Raw genomic sequence first — 17956 nt, 5'->3', positions numbered from 1 at the left:
AACCAGATACAATGGCACTTATGCACGTAAGTCGCTGTCATAGCTGTCAACACGAAAATATTATGTAATAAAAATTGGAAAGAAGTAGGAAAAGACAGGATAAAAATTAGATATGTCAAGAAAACAAAATGGACATCTAAGTGAGCTGCGGAAGAGAAAAATGAACGACTTCAATTTCACCTTTTACTTATACTGGTCGATGGCAATGTTACATTTATTATATTCGGACCATTCCAATCACTGCCGGCCAAACCCAGTGCCGTATGAGATTGTAGATATTTCAATGGTTGATATTGCACCAAATAGGAGAGTACGGGTGAATTGCCATCGAACGGACGACGCCATGATAATTTAACTGTTCTCGAACCAACTTCAAATACCTCTAGATTTGAGGGTGTATCCGGACGCTCTTGCACCGCCAAATAGATAATTTGCTCCGCCCGACCATATGGATTCTCAGCGACACATTTATAAATGCCCGAATCGTGACGATCCGAACGTGAGATGGTCAGTTGCGAGTCAACACCCTTTTCGGTTTTCATTTCCGCTATGCTAAAGCGGAAATTATTCAAATCAATGCGTGCATTGTTGTGAGTCCAGGCGACACTAATGGGTTCATCACCTTTGGCATGACAGTCGAGTGTGACAGCATCATTACGTCGCGACGAGACGTTGCGTGATGTTTGTTCGAAACGTGCAGGTTCTGTGCAGTTGTGAATCCGGAATCGATGCCACAATGGATGGGGTGTTGAGGTCAGCGAGTGAAAAGTGTTGTTTGTTGTTATGTATGTCAGTAGTAGTAGTTGTTGTTGTTATCAACGTTGTAGTTGTATGACATGTTAGTACAGTGAATTTTGTTGTTGTTTAATTAACAAGTAACGCACATACACGTACGGACACAGAGAGGGACATCCACATCACCACCACAAGTAGATATAAAACCACAGCAAAACACAGCCCAAACATAGAAGTGAAGAAAAAGGGGGAGGAAGAGGAAATACGTAAGCAAATTACAAAATATTCACAATTCAATGGGTATGTAGTTGTATTGTGTGTTTCTGTCACTACAAGGTAGGCTACCAGCCAGCCAGCCTCGCATTCTGAGTGACTGGCACGTGTATTCTCATTCATTGATGTCACAGGGCCACAAAATACTCACCGTTGACATTGATGCGTATAATTTTCTTAAGACCAGCTCCAATATCATTCGTAGCCTGACACATATAGTAACCCTCGTCAATGTCGGTCGCCAAGTTGAGTACCAGCGAATGGTTGCGCATATTTAAAGGTTTGAAATCTGTATTCAATTTACCTGAAAGGCAAAAAGAGAAAGAAAACAATAGGAGGCACACATAAAAAATAAGTATGAATAAATCGAAATAACATTTTCGAGAAAAATGTAAGGCCATGAATGTAATTTCACATTTTTATGTTTGTTCGCTTTCAATTTACTCTAAATTTTTAATACCCTTTTCAAAGAATACAAATAAGTGAATTTCAATGCGTTAATTTCTATTTGAATCTGACAGTTTGTATTCTATCTTCAACAACATGAAATATTAATGGAAAATGATTTGTGAATAACATTACACTACATTTCTACCATAAACTGAAGTTTGTGTAGTTTTTCTCAAGATATTCTAGGAACAATTAAAAACGGTTTAATATTCAGAGGGGTAAAGGAAAATATAAGTTGTGGAATTAAAAACAAGTGTAGATATAGGCCCTCAGCGTATGACATATCCTAATCTTGTGGGGGAGGTACCCTAGATGATGAATCTAGGTTCATCATCCGATAGTCGCACTAAATATATGGCTATTATAAATATTAAAGTCTGCTATGATGACCTAACATAACAGTTATTAATATTTATACTAACCAGTATTCACCATTCGATTTGTATTATATACATATTTTTACTAAATCGGATACTCCATATGAAATTTCTGGTACTTCTACACTTTGTAGTCGAAGTACCAGAAAGTGTGAACTTTTACACGTCATATCCAGACTTAATGTAGGTCTAGTACTATTATTTGCAAAGTCTGGATGAAATTGGATTATCCGTTTGCTTCATATCATGGTTTGGTAATTTTTGCCGTGAAATGACAGTTTTTTTCATGGCATATGTGACATGTAGCGTTGTATTGTTGTAAGAAATCAATCTCATCCAACTTCAACCATAAAATGCCACTAAACACTTATACTTATACAAAACCCCAATATGCAGCCACTTTGGGAAAATAGATGTACAACCTTTAAAATTCCAAAAATGGGGCGGAATCATTATAAATGTGGTATGTGGGCTTTGTCAAAACTTCGACCTGTATATGTTTATCAACACACGGAACTCCTGATAACAAGGCCCGGGACCCACATTTCACTACACCGAGTATTATATCTCGACTAATTGAGCCTATCTAGTCATGTGTGTCTGTCCGACAGAACATTATAATTTGTAAACACGCACACAGTTATGGACCAATAGTCAAGAAAGTTTTCATGTAGGAACGGTTCTGGCCAAAGAAGATCCCTACTGTGTTTGATAACGATCGGGTAATATTTATGGCATCAAATGGACCTAATACTTTATTTTTGTCTGTTTTTTGGGTGGCTCTAGAGGTTACAATTATGAACCGAACATCACGAAATTGTACACCAAAAAAAAAGAGTTCCACGTTTGTGTGAATAATGGCAAAAATTGCATTCTTTGACGTACCGCTGACCTTTAAATTAATATCAATTATAATTATGTATCTACTCCGAAGGGGGATGTTATACATAACTATTTACAGGCTTCGATATTTATCATATATTAATTATTAATCTATTACAACACTAGAGGGCGCAAAAATAGAGTTGATCGCTGATCGGTCAAATGATCCAAGACATTTGCGATACCGGATTTTCTAGTCTGTTTAGAGGACATAATTATAAGTCGAGCATTACAAATTTTACACGGGGAAGAAGATCTGGTCTATTATAGAGCTGTTTTGATTATGATCGGCCAATATGAGAATGTTATGATTTAAATATTGAGGGTAAGAAAGAGGAGTCGTTGACCTCTAATCGTCAAGGGGGGGCAAATACCTCTAATCGGCTCAGCTCTGAATATAAATCCGTAGAGAGTTAGACTTCAGTGGGAGTTGTTCAGTGTATCATATGGTCGGCTCCCTACGACTATACTGGTCCGCTCACCTGTTTTAACTTCTAAGAACCCGGAATGTCAAATTATGTAATAGAGTGGACATTAAATTCCAAAAGTGCTAGCAATGTATTTCCAAAAGTGCTAACAATGTATTTACAAAATTGTATAACTCTATGTAAAATATTTCGAATTCAGTTGGATTTCAAAAGACAGATGAAACCTCTAAATCGACAAAGATTTTTTTCTGATTAAAAATGAGTTTTTCCTTGAATATTTCGAGATGTTGCATAGAAAATAACAAATTTAATTTACAATCCACCTAAGAGTGGATGGTATAAAAAGAAAGCTTGATTTACCATGCCGGACCATTAGCCACACCAAATAGTCGCACACATGAGACATTAGCTTCTCCACATAATCTTTTGTTTTTTCAAACCTAAAATGCGACCATACGTAACGTTAACGTTAACATAACGTTAACGTAAATAGGTCCAATCAATTAAGCTAAAATATGACGTTGTGTATGATGGTCCGGAATGTGTGCACCGATTGATTCCGTTTTTAAATTTGGTCTATGTCAGGCAAAATATTATAATGTGCAAAGTTAGGATAAAATCGGATTCCGATCGTTTCATACGTGATTTACAAGTTTTCGAGTTTGTGGCACTTTCAGATGTACCAAATGGGTCGATTTGTTCCATGCTTAACCCTTTATTGCATGACTTTTTCTTTTTGGCTGAAAAAACTCAAGGTCAAACTCAAACAGAATTAGATCTCAAAATTATAGGAACAAGTATTGAAACCTTTTTTCTAAATTATTTTTTTAAATTTTAAACAAAAAGATTGAAAAAGTCGAAATCGCGTTTTATAGCAATTTCTATTAAAATTGACAAGTGGACTTTAACCACGATTTACCATTAGCAACACATATTATTTTTTGCACTTACGTATTTCTTTATGCAATGTATATTAAAAGAATAATCGTTGCTTGGTCAGTCAAAAGTTAATATATTTTATAAATACAAATATTTACTTAGAAGTTGGTATGTAGAAATTTCCTTCAATATGCCAAGAAGAGTTAAACATTATAAAGTATTGGATAAAATATTGAACTGTACACACTTTGGTTCAAGTCGAATACTCCGTTTGAATTATAATAACAAATTAATTGGAGCTTAAGATGAACACACAGTTTTAAATCGATTCAAAATTGTCTGAAACTGATTGGGTCCAAAATACATGGGCTCTAAGCCCGATATTTCGATTATGCACATTTATATCGTACCAGAGTATATACAACCTCATTAGCCATAAGGCTCCGGGTACAAACATTGCACCTTGAAAACCCTTTGGAATAATTTCAGCATTAGCTAATAAAAAAAGATTATATACTGAGAAGGTCGGCTATATAAATTATGAAATATTGTAATTCCAACCCATATAGCCAAAAATGTAGCGGATGGGAATTATATGATTATGTAGAGAAATATACATGGAACGGTAATTTATAATAGCAAAAAAGTATCATCTTATACCTAGCCAATATGACAATAAATATTAATTTCTAAATATAAACGAAATAAATAATTACCGACATTTATATTGTTTGCCTTAAGATAAATTAAGACCATTAACATATTGATTTAAATAAATTATTCGCCCATTTCCTTAATTTTATCCCCCATTTATTTTAGCATCCATAAATAAAACCCTCTTTGATTCGTTTAATTAAACATTAATGAGATTTTCTTCTCATCTGCCAGAAAAAACCCCTATCCTCACAACAACAACTTCCGCCATCATCGTCATCATTACAACTATTTGACATACAAAAATACTTTTGTGTTGTTTAATTGAATGGATTCATCATCATTTTTTAATAGCATTGCGGATATAAGTAAATAGTTATTTACATAACAAATTTCTGTGCTGAATTGTGCGGACCAACATCCGCTTTTATAATTATTGGCATTTATTTATATATTTTGTGTTTTTGTTTGTGCAATGTTTTAGCTGCGCATAAAAAATTAACATAGTCCGAACTAATCAATTAACCTGATTTTAGTTTACGAACGGCAACGCAATGGTGTGATAAGCCATTCGCCAACCTCTCTTCCGTCCCTAACAGCATCCTGTTCTTTCATTCCCTCATTGACAGACTGAATACATTTATAAATGTTTTTACATAGTTATCCATAAAACTTGTTGTTGTTGTTGCTTTCGACTTCTCTCCACCTTCGCATTCTTATTCGGATTCATGCTCATCCGTTACAATTCAACGGTTGTGCTGCCAAAGCAAAGCAAAAAAAACGCAGTAAAAAGCATTTCAATAAAATGAACATCCTAATTCCAACGATATTCCTTTTGGCTTTGGCTCTTTTATGCCACATTGAACGTTCTGCGAGTTGGAAAGAGGAAACAGAATATCAAACTTTAATGAACTCACTTTCAGTGATTACTCGAACTATGGTTGCCGCCACAGCAGCAGTAGCAGCAGCACCAGCAATGGTAAGTGCGAGGGTCGATGACGACCACCGCATTTGGCCAACCCCGTCTATGAGTAGTGAAACGGAAAGAATATCACTACCACCACGAATGATTATTGTAAGTGTATTTAACGAAAAATATTTAAAGGTCTTTCGTGTCCATGAAAGGTAAATCTTCTCTTTCATCAGCGTCGTCTTTTCAACCCACTACTCTTTCTGGTCCTTAAACAGTAACGAATTTTAGCTCTGAATTAATGTAACGAATTCCATTGCGAAAAGCCATTTTTGTGTGTGTGTGTGTGTGGAGTGCATCCGGATGAGAAATGTTTATACAATTCTTAACAAATGTTTATTTTACTTTAGTGAATTCAATGGATGGAACAAAAGTAAACTTAGAACTAGAATCGCAGATGAAGTATTCGGAATTATTGCCAATAAAGTCGGGGTGGTATGGAAGTGAAAGGAAAAGCGAACTTAGTAGTTCCTTGAAAATGTTGAATTTTTCGTAAATTATAAGGTTTGATTTGGAAGCTCTTGCAGAAAAAATTCATAATTATTCAAATGTCGGCAATACAATGTCAACTTAAATAAGAAAAAAATCGTAGTTATTAGCTGAACCGAACTTTTTTTGGTGGTGTGTAATCAAAATCACTAACTCAACGGGACATTTGGATGCGTGATATTTTACTATACAAATCTATATAGAATCATGTCTGGAAAGATGTTTTTATTCAGTAAATATCCGATGTGCTAAATTATAGCCATTTCGATGAGAAAATTCGGTTATATACCGAAAATGGTGCGGTACATTTATGTGGGGGCTATATCAAAGTCTCCAATAATGCGGAATGTCAAATTACACTACAATTGGAAAAAAAACTCTCAGTCGGATGCTATCCCTATATGGGGGAAATGCCAATACATGAATCTATATTGATTACAGTCCGAAGAAAAATATGTTTTGTCTTTTTATGCGTATTTTTTCACATTTCAACTGCTGTAACTCAGCCAATCCTCAACCGATTTACCAAATATATATCTTGTTTAAAAAGGGTATATTGTTGATATCTTATAAAGTAATAGACCAGTCAGTGGTAATCTATGAAAAGGATTACATTCAGACCTGTCAGAATGCCGCCCTGGGAACTCAAATAGGGTGTCTCCTCATGTAGGGGATGCAGTACCAGCTTGCGTGTAATCGTGGAGATTTCGCGCCATATCAGCATGTATATGTTTCCCCCTCCCAGTTTCGACACGAAATAGCCCCAACTCTTACTGTATTGTTGGATATTGAGAAAAATCAATTTCGCAAAATTTTTGAACCGGATTTTCAGATAATAAACTCGATTAGGTTACCGGTTTCAATCAACCGATTAAAATTACATGCATATCATTTGAATGCGAAAAACATTATTAATCACATTCTTAACCTCAAACTCCGGCTATAAAATTTGAAGAACCGGATCTTTCTCCCAAGAAAAAAAATTACAAACAAATAGTTCAGATCGATCCACTCTATGGGCAAGAGATCTCATTTTTTGGTCATAAAGGTTTTTTATACCCTTCACCACACTGTCGTACAGGGTATTATGTCTTTGTGCATATGTTTGTAACAGGCAAAAGGAATCGAGATAGGCCCATGGTTCCTTTTGAGAATATGCATAGAATCACTTTCTGAGTCGATTTACGCATGTCCGTCTGTCCGTCCATGTATTTTTATGAACAAAGTACAGGTCGCATTTATGATCCGATTTGGGTGAAATTTGGCACAGTTCACTTATTTGGCCCAAGGTTGAACCCTATTGAAAGTAAATCGTTTCAGATTTAGATATAGCTCCCATATATAGTTTCGTCCGATTTTATGTAAATGATTAAAACTCCCAATATTTGACCGATTGGGACAAAATTTTGCACAGAGTACTGAAATAGTTCCAGACGTTTTGTTAAAATCGGTTCAGATATAGCTCCTATATATAGTTTCGTCCGATTTTTTGTGAATGATACACCAAACTCACAATATTTGCCCGATTGGAACAAAATTTTGCACAGAATACTGTGCAGGTCCAGACTGATGTCTGCGAAGTTTTCTTAAAGTCGGTTCAGATTTCGATATAGCTCCCATATATAGTTTCGTCCGATTTTTTGTGAATGATACACCAAAATCCCAATATTTGTCCGATTGAAACAAAATTTTGCATAGCGAATGCAATTGAGGAAAAAATGATGTGTGATAAGGATTGTTGAAATCCTATTTTGATATAGGTCTTTTATATATTTTCGTTCGATTTTATGTAAATGGTGCACCGAAGGGCCTATGTTTGGTTGATTTACAAGAAATTTGGTAGGGGGTATTAAATTGAATTTAGAGTGATAAAAAAAGAACAAAAGGTGTAAGCATGTTTGCTATGCAATTTTTCATTGATTTCAGAATGGTATGTGTATGGGGTTTTTTCAATTGGTTCAAATATCTATATAGACATTTAATTTCGTCCGATTCGATGTGAAATAAGATTTTAAAAATCACATAAAAAGAAAAATCACATAAAATGGTAGATCGAACATTAGAATAAACTAAACATTTCATTTATTTTCAGTTTTTAACTCAAATCGCACTTTTAATGTATTATCGACTTAAAACTATGCACATCTTAGTTTGTAAGTATCGGGAAAAAGAGGAAAGAGGACGATGAAAACATACGAACATCGGTAGTTTCTTTGGGGACCCTATCTTGATTGAAGATAAGAGTAAATTCAAACGTAGCCATTCAGAGCCATATATAGTTATTTTCGAAATCTGCAGCACAGAACGACGGAATAAACCAACAGGCATCAGAATAAATGCAAGAAGAGATAGAATGGCCCGAGAGTCCCAGGGTGCATTGCAAACGTTTTGGATTTACTTGAGTTCTACCAAAGTTATCACTCCTCTCAGTGTGGTGTCGAAAGACAAGAGTGTGATGGCAGAGACACTTCATCTCATCATCCGCGAAAAATTCCATCACATGGTCTGGCAGCTTATAAACTTGGTTGGTTTTTTATCTGATTCGAACTACCTACACATTGTGACTTCATTCTCGCAACAGTGTTCCATCAATTGGGTTCTTCTCAATGGCGCTTGGAACTGGACTACACACAACGGAAAAACACACATCAGTCACAATTGAATGGAAACAGGACCCCAAGGCAAATTCTACAAAAATATATCGGAGTTAAGTTATTTACGATCATATAACTTTGATTGTGAAAATGGCTGCGTTCCTTCGCAAGATATACCATCGATTCAAAATGGGACGCTTGCACCTAATCCTAAATAAAAACGATTTCCATTACTAATGTCTCATTTTGTTCGTAGGTTATTTTGCTTTTCGCAGAAGTTATAGTGAGTTATAACTTTGGGTCGAAGGTCACTCTTGGCCCAAAGGTGTCGGATAAGGCAGGGTGTTTAGAAATTCTGATTAGAATGGCACGAAAAGTACTAAAAAGTACTAAATGTGGTACCATTTATATTTTGCGAAGCGCTGGAACTAGAACTGATTGAGGGTCATTGATGGAGGGTAGGGCAGATTTATCAAAGGTTTTTTTTTAATTCGAACTCGTAAGTATCCGAAAAATCTTAAAATGCACTAAATTTGTTTACAAATTCATAGCATCTGAACAGGTAGAGTAAAAGCTTCAAATTTGAAATGCGAATCAAAGTTGAAGAGTAGAGTCGATATTAAGAGGTGGTTTTAGAAGTATGGTATAATTTGAATATGGAAGAACGCATGAAGTTGGAATCCAGAAATTTGAATCCAATATTACCGTCGGAGTGTATGATTGGGATATGTTGGTAGTTTTGGAAATTTGTACTTATGAGTACGAAAAGTACTAAATGGTACTATATTTTTGGTACAATTTGGATTTGAGTGAACCGATAGAGCTGGAATACTGAAAATTGGTAATAAGATTTCTATTGCATTGTAGAATTGATGTATGTTGGTAGTTTGGGAAATTCGTACTGATGTGTACTAAATTTGGTACACTTTAAATTTTGGATGAACCAACAGAGATGGAATCATGAAATTTGGAGTTTGATTCACTGTTGGGGGGTAGAATTAAGGAACGTAGGAAGTTTTGGAAATTTCTACTAATGTGTATTACAGGGTTGCCCATATTCGACGCACCCATTTGGAAACGCCATAACTTTTGACAGAGATGTCACATCGCTTAGTGACATACCGCGTTTGAAGCGTCAGTCCAAGCAGATTTTTACCATTTAAAAATTTTCGACGGCTAAGGATCTTTCTAATCCGAAGATGCCATATAAAAGTCGACCAAGGCGATCGGCCGAGAATATCGCAGCCGTACGAGCCAGTGTTGAGAGGTCCCCAAGAACATCCCAAAAGCGCCGTTCTCAGCAGTTGGACATGGCTCGGTCCACTTTACAACGGATTATTCGCATTGATTTGCATTTGTTCCCGTACAAAATTCAATTGACGCAAAGAATGTTGCCTGCGGACAAGCCTCGTCGATTGGAATGTGTCCAAAAAGTCATCGAAATGGCCGAAGATGACGAGCAATTTTGGAACAAAATTATCATGTCCGATGAAGTCCATTTCACATTGAATGGGACCGTAAATAAGCAAAATTGCCGTTTTTACGACACTGAAAATCCTCAGGAGATTCAAGAAGTGCCTCTTCATGACGAAAAAGTCACAGTTTGGTGCGGTGCTAGTGCGAAAACGGCCATTGGGCCGTTTTTCTTCCAAAATGAAAATGGCCATGCTGTTACCATCAATCAGGAGCGTTATCGCGACATGATGACCAATTTTGTAATGCCAATTATTCGTCGAAAGCGTATGAGGCAGTTTTGGTTTCAACAAGACGGCGCTCCACCGCATACAAGTCACATAAGAATCGATTTTCTGAAGAATTTGTTTCCGGGTCGTTTGATGTCGAATAGTGGTGATTTGGACTGGCCACCGCGTTCGCCCGATTTGACGCCGCCTGACTTCTTCTTGTGGGGATATTTGAAGTCAAAGGTTTACGTTAACAAGCCAAGGACCGTAGGAGAGCTCAAGGACAACATTCGTGAAGAAATAGCCGCTATCCCGGCCGAAATGTTGGCAAAAACGATGGAAAATGCAGCAAAAAGGGCACAATACGTCATCAACGCCAGAGGCGGCCTTTTGAGAGATATCATATTCAAAAATTGATGTAAACAAATCTACTTGGAACAAATTAAATGATTAACATTGCCAACCGCCAAATTATTTTTTTTTTCTTTGATTTAAAAAAAACATGGGTCCGTCGAATATGGGCAACCCTGTAAATGACACTAAATATGGTTCAATTTTGATTTGTAGTGAAACGATGGAGCTGGAATCCTGAAATTGGGTAATAAGATGTCCAATGGATTGCATGATGTTGGTAGTAATTGAAGTTTATACTTATGTGTACTAAATGGTACTAAATTTGATTATGTGAACAATTTGGATTATGTGAACCGATAGACTTGGAGTTCGAAGTTCGCTTATACTTGCGAGTTTCTTCAAATTATTTCAACAAAATTAGCATTTGTAAAATTTTACGTTTTTCCCAAAATTTAGTATACTATCTTCGTTTTGTTCGCCAAAAAATCGATAGAACGAAAAATAACAAAACGATAAAGTAGACAACATTGTATTTACTTACCTTGTCCTTTGAACCAGGTAATCGTCGGTATCGGATATCCTTCTGCTTCGCAGTTTATTGATATTGTATTGCCAAGCATTATGGCCGTATCCATTGGTTCGAAAGACCAGCGTGGTGCAACTAAACGTGATCAAATAAAATAAGACAATATTTAAGTATATCAGTGACTAGGTACAAGTATATATGTATTTCCGAGTAAAGTAAACGGTCTCGTAAATACATATGTATTTAAGGGTATATTGAAACTAGTCGATACATGAAACACAAAAAAAAAAAATACAAAGTAGTAGTGTATCAAATTAACGGAAAAAAGAAACTAAGGATATCCTACTCGTTTTCTTTCTGCCAAAAGAAGTAGTATTAGTTTAAGGATCAAAGGATACTGATAGATGGGGATGATAACAAATATTCGCTTTTTGGGGATTAAAGACATTAAGGGATGTATTTAATATAAAAATAAGTCTTTTGGGGATTAGGGTTTCGTATATTAGAGTTTTTTGTTATTCTCGTTTCATTTCAGGTGAACTGAAAAAAAGTGAAAAGAAAAAAGTATACGAAGTAAATCCATTGTGATTTATTTTACGTCATTTTATTAAGTATATAAAGCACTTCGAGAAAAAAACATTTCTTGGCAAATTAAAACAATATAATGCAAAATATATGTTTTTCTTTTGCATGAATAAATAATGTTGTTCAATGTATTTCAATTAATTTATAAATGCAGTTTGACATATGAAATGAAAAAGTAATAAATTGCTATTATGACGTTTTTCAATAACATATCATATGAAATGAATAAAAATTGAATTCCTAGTATTCAATATGCCAGTTTTTTTTAATTCATTCATTTTTATGTAAAACCAGTTAGCGTAGCAGTATAGTCGGACGGGGCCGACCATATGATACCCTACACAACATTCACGAAAATCTAAATTTCTGTGGTTATATATTCTGAGCATGGAAAATATTTCGCAATATTTGCACAATCTTGACGGACTAGAGGTCAATAAATATTACTAATATTCAGTAAATCCCTTCCAATTACTTGTCCAGATTGCTTTCACCGTGGGTTGTGTTATGATGTTCGACTTTCAATTGTGGCCTGTATATTGACTAGAAAAAACACAAAAATTAAGTCGTCGGTCCACCTCATCTCAATATTATTATTTGATCATCACCTAATTTTCGGTAGGCGTTATCCTTAATCATACCTGGATACTCATGGAAAATTTCAAAGCGATCCGCGCTGTATTTCCGCCTCTAGTGTGGTAATGTGTTACTAAATAATATCTGAGTACGTAAGCACCTGTAAATATTTAAATGTAACTCCCACATTTGAGTACATACGATAATAAAATTGGTATACATTTAAAGGTCAACCACTCCTCTTGGATATACTATCAACCTCTCGGCTCTATGTCAATTAGGAGTAAATATCTACGCTATAGAATACAATTTTTGTCATTTTTCACATAAAAGTTAGGGTCCATTTGAACCGCCAAATATTGACCGATCTTTATCAAAACAGGCACTCTTATTCTTTGGCCAGGCACTCGATATTTGGGCCATAATTGCGGCCTCTGGAGCGACCAGACAAAAATAAAGTTTTTGGTCCATTTCATCCCCTAGATATTAACCGATCTTTACCAAAAACAATAGGGGTCTTCATTGGGCAGAGCCCATCCTACATGCAAAATTCATGAAGATTGGTCCATAACGGCGGCCTGTATCGTGTTTACAAATTAAAATGGACAGACGGACGGACCCACATGTCTAGATGGACTCAGCTAGTCGAGATATAACGATCGGTATACTTAAAGGTGGGTCTAGGACCAATATTTCGCGGCGTTACAAACTCTTGCGGCTGCACAAAGCTATAATACCCTGACAACATAGTTGTGTAGGGTATAAAAAGTATAAATGAATGTATTTTATAATCCGCATTTTGAGCAGTTTTAGATACTACACCTCATTAGATAAAAGACTTTCCTTTGCCAATTTCTGTATTATTTTTTTATAAATTTCAAATGTTTCATAAGAAAAGTGAAAAGTCGTAAAGTTCGGCAGGAAGAACTTTTATACCCCCACCACTTGATGTGTCTTCAAAACTTCTTAAGTCGATTGGGACATTTTTATGAGGACTATGTTTTTTGCTTTTGTGGTAGTACCGATACCAAAACTTGGATCTACATACTCTATTCTCCACACAAGAATTTGTACCCTTATGTGAGGGCCACTGGAAACTTGGGTCAATATTTATAATTTTTGGTAGGCAGATGTTTTATCTAATGAGAATGTAATAATTTAGAGCCAATTTGGCAATATAAAATACTAAATAGCTTCCAAATTGGTTAAAACAAATGCCCAAGCTGCTCACAATACATATTTTCGGAATGCAGCGTTAAAAGAGGATTTCCCTAAAAGGTGGACCAATATCAATTATTTGTAGTACGAAGATTTACTATCATACCACAGCCCATAATAAAAAAAATACCGTCCATTAAATTGCATGCACCCAAATATACCAAATGCATCGAGTAATGGCGAATACTGTTATATGGAGGATACCCTAAAATGTGGATCAATATTCAGTTGAACAACACGAAAAAAAGCTCATAAAGCAGAATTTTTAGAGAAAACCTTTATATGGGGGTTATATTAAAACGTGGACCGATAAACCCTATTTGCAATACCAATAATAGCGATGACCGTTCAAAGCTGTATTGCGATCTCTACGCGCAGAAATCGAAATATAATTTTATTCTAATCATTAATGTATATGGACAATATTGGCAATTTTTTAAAATAGCTGAAGTCGAGGTTTACCCCTTTAAAACACCGGAATTATTAAAATACATGAGACAAATTGAACAGGGTTGGATTTATTGATGTGTCGTTGCAAACTTTTCATGTTATTGTCCTACAAAGTTTATTTTTGTGGAAGCTGTGTCTACTTTAACACTAGAAAGACGGGAATTTTGTATATACCTATATTGCCTAAAATCGGTCAAAATGACCGCATTCTGAAAGAATTTTTATTGTGTAAAGAATTTTTATTTTTAAACTAGTTTTTTAATATTTTTTACATTATTTACAATCATAAAAACTTTGTTATTATTTGTTTTCGAAAATGTTCGAAAAAGAGGAAGTCTTTACTCTGAAAGTGAAATCGACTGGAAATATAAAATTTATTTTTCCCGATTTGTATGTTCGTTTGTGTTTCTAGAGTAGCAAACGGGTTTCGATGTTGTTGTACTGATCTGGTCATATAAGAAATTTTCTTTATACAATAATAAAAGTTGTTTGTTGATGAGTGTTGATGATCAGATAATAAAATTTGGTTGAAGTGGACCGAAAACTTAATTTTTTGTGGTTTTCGAGTCGATCACAACACGACCCACGATGAAGGGAATCTGGACAAGTAATTAGAAGAGCTGTACTGAATATTAGTAATGGTTTTTGACCTCTATACGGTCAAGAGGATGCAAATATCGCGAAATATTGCTCAAGGTCAGAATATAGAACCACCGAATGTTATATTTTCCTGGAAGTTGTGTAGGGTATCATATGGTCTGTTCGGTCCGACTATACTGCTATGTGTTTTTTTTGTACCTAAGTGTTTTCAAATTGTATTCTTAAAACTATTGTATAGTTATCTGACAAATTGCCTTCAAAGAAGCGCTGATCTTTTGTCCAGGTATATTGAAATTTTTAGGTCACTGAAATAACTTAGGCAATAGTTTTCATGTACTGAATTCACATTTGTATATTTTTTTAGCATAAGGTGGAATCATTCCGTTTTTAGACTTAAACATATAACCCGGCGACCTCATATTATTGCTCAAATTAAAATTCTATATGATATACATTTCGGGTAGACCCCCTCCTAAATTTCGATAGTTGGAGGACGTTTTTTAATCGAATTTGCTATATTCGAATGCTATGTATTTTGACTCATGTTGGATGATATGTCTTTTATATCGGTTCTTTTTTTAATTCGAAATCTGGCAAACCTAGGCCTAGGCATGGTATGTTGCTACCAGAAAAAATTACTAAAGTTATGAGTACCATTATATAATCATGGACTTATATTGCTAATTAAAAAAAAAAAGATTTGACACTCTATCAGTTCCACAAATATATAAGTACATCCAATTTGGTTAAAAACGTGTATGACATTCTGAAAATACCGAAATTTTGTACTACTGTTATGTAGAATATATTACAAAACGTGGAACGGTACTGGTCACTTAATGGGTGAGAGTTACCATTCGATAGGGGCTACTCCGAAATATGTGCCAATATTGATATTGTTCTCCTAACGAGAATCCAATATATAAAAAAAATTACCGACAACATCGTTGATACAAGTACCCAAACACTATAAATAAATCCGGAATCTAAAAAGTAGAGTAATATTGATTTTTTTAGAAAAATGTAATGGTCAATGAGCTGCCGAAATACTAAATTAAAGCAAATGTGTCCAAAATACAAAGTATTGGATGGAACCCTGGTGTTATACCACAACAAATTTTCAATAACAATAATCTTAGGAGATTACGTTTAATCGTAATTTGATGAAGAAAATATATACTTGAAATAAATACACTCCACCTTATAGCAGATGCTTTCCAAATTATCTGATATCTTCGATATCCAATGAATTTCCACAATATACAACTTAGATTACAACTTAATTCAATTAATTTAATTACTTGATAAAATTACAGTTTCAATATACCAATAAATAACGACGACTTTTATCGAATGCAAAACAAGATTTTCAACTCACCTCTAACTTGTAATTCAGCTGTGTAGTTAACCTTGGCAGCAGCATTGCTGGCATAACAGGTGTATTTGCCACTGTGCTTAGCACTGATGTCCTTAAAAACAAGCAGCGAATAAAACTCCTCTTTTTTCTCGGAAATCTTTTGTTAATTGAAAACAAAAAAAAAAAGATGGGAACAAAAATAAACCATAAAACCATAGATTACTTTAAAAACCCAACAACGGTGTATATCCGAAGATTTTTTGAACAGACAACGGCACAAAAAAAGAAGCAGAAGAAGAACATAAATCCTTTTTATGTCTGCAGCTAAAGACTTTTCATTGTGTCGAAGTATTTTCATGTTGTTGTTACTATTTGTCTGGCATAACAAGAATAAAATTCAGATCCGCATACACACACGTATAAAAATATACTGATATCCCTTGGCCTTGTAACAAAAAAAGGCAACTTTGATACAAAAGACCCAACGGCAGGATATTGAGTAAGGGCGAGACCGACCTACACATTTATATTAGTGCCCCAAAGGATAATGTATTAAATTGTGTGTGTTATTAGAAATGAATAAGTATGTGATTTCTCTTATTCGTTTTCAACGCTATGGTCGGTAAGTCTTCCTTCCTTCCATTTTTTGATAATATTTTCTTGTCTGTTTTCGGGATTTCATCTTTATTCTCCCTCTCCTTGTTGGCCATTCAAAAGATTATCACTTACCTGTAGACTTGATGGTATAGACATGTCATCCTTTTTCCAACTGAAAAATATGGGCATATCACCCGAGGATACGGCACATGTGATTTGTGCCCTTCCACCTTCTTGCAGGTTTTTGGGAAACTTAAATGGTTCGATAACTGGAGGGCCTGCAAAATAAAAAAATAGATGATATAATAATGGAAAATTGAAAAATGCAATAATAATAATGTGTAAATAGTTTCGAAAATTGTAGAAAATTGATTTTTAATTTGGGGATCAAGAATGGGAGGTTTCTCCAAAAATATAAAAATTGTGAGTTGGTGGTGACATTATTTTTGGTCAATTTTGAATTGTTGAACTTAAAACAAAAATAAACAAGTGGACGTATCAATGTAGTCGGAGAACTAACCACATTGGTTCTAAATCTCGATTCTGTGCGAATATTTTCGATAGTTGCCCCATATATGAGTACCTAATATTTCTAAAACATAGAAGAATATGTAGAAACCAGCGAATATTTTGGTAAATACTTAAAATTAATTTAAAGTTCAAAATATTTTCTTTCATATGTTGGGAAGTTATGTAGATGGCTTCTTTAAGAAAATATGTACGCCATAGGATGAAAATTGTATAATATTTCACTTTGATCATCATGTTTATTCTTTGTCCAGATCCACTCCCCGTGTCAAATTTCTAAGTATTTGGATCATAAATACGGTGTATAAAACGATTAGAAAATCCGAAAAAAAGGATTTTGGTCCATGCACCTTAACCGATGATCATCAAAAACTATTGGTGTCAACCTTGATGGTTCTATTTTTGAAAGAGTGATAATGCCAATATTGAGCATTATCAGAATATGTAAACCGATGTATATATCGAGTACAGACATCGATATAAGTGGTATAAATTTAAGGTTCAACCACTCTACTTGGGTGTATTGTCAACTTATTCGGTCTATGTCTTTACGGATTAAATAATCGTATATATTTACCACGGAAAAAAATACGTAGATAGATAATATCCAAAAATTTCATTTATTTTCACACAAAAATCTTAGTCCATTTGTCTTAGTCTGCTTCCTTCATTCGGGTCTTTCGTGATGTTCGGGTCATAATTGTGAACTCTAGAGTGGCTAGACGCACAGACAAACATTTAGTTTTTGGCTG

The 17956-nt window shown here is 34.8% G+C and overlaps 1 protein-coding gene across 1 annotated transcript in view; it reads right to left on the bottom strand.

Annotated features, from left to right (window-relative positions):
• Positions 1–176: 176 nt before the first annotated feature.
• Positions 177–17956, bottom strand: part of LOC133332774 (cell adhesion molecule Dscam2-like) — a gene marked incomplete at its 5' end in the record, with an annotated part of 58237 nt that continues 40457 nt past the window's right edge. Inside the window, 5 exons of the mRNA XM_061541149.1 lie at positions 177–703; positions 1160–1312; positions 11309–11428; positions 16101–16236; positions 16809–16954. Of these exons, the coding sequence (XP_061397133.1) occupies positions 177–703; positions 1160–1312; positions 11309–11428; positions 16101–16236; positions 16809–16954 (1082 nt within the window). The remainder of the gene's footprint in view (positions 704–1159; positions 1313–11308; positions 11429–16100; positions 16237–16808; positions 16955–17956) is intronic.

Source organism: Musca vetustissima, unplaced genomic scaffold (genome assembly GCF_032173495.1).
Source record: "Musca vetustissima isolate MV318-11 ecotype Yass unplaced genomic scaffold, APGP_CSIRO_Mvet_v1 utg65279, whole genome shotgun sequence".
NCBI lineage: Eukaryota > Metazoa > Arthropoda > Insecta > Diptera > Muscidae > Musca > Musca vetustissima.
The sequence above is the reverse complement of the archived record's forward strand: the minus strand, read 5'-3'. Positions and strand labels throughout refer to the sequence as shown.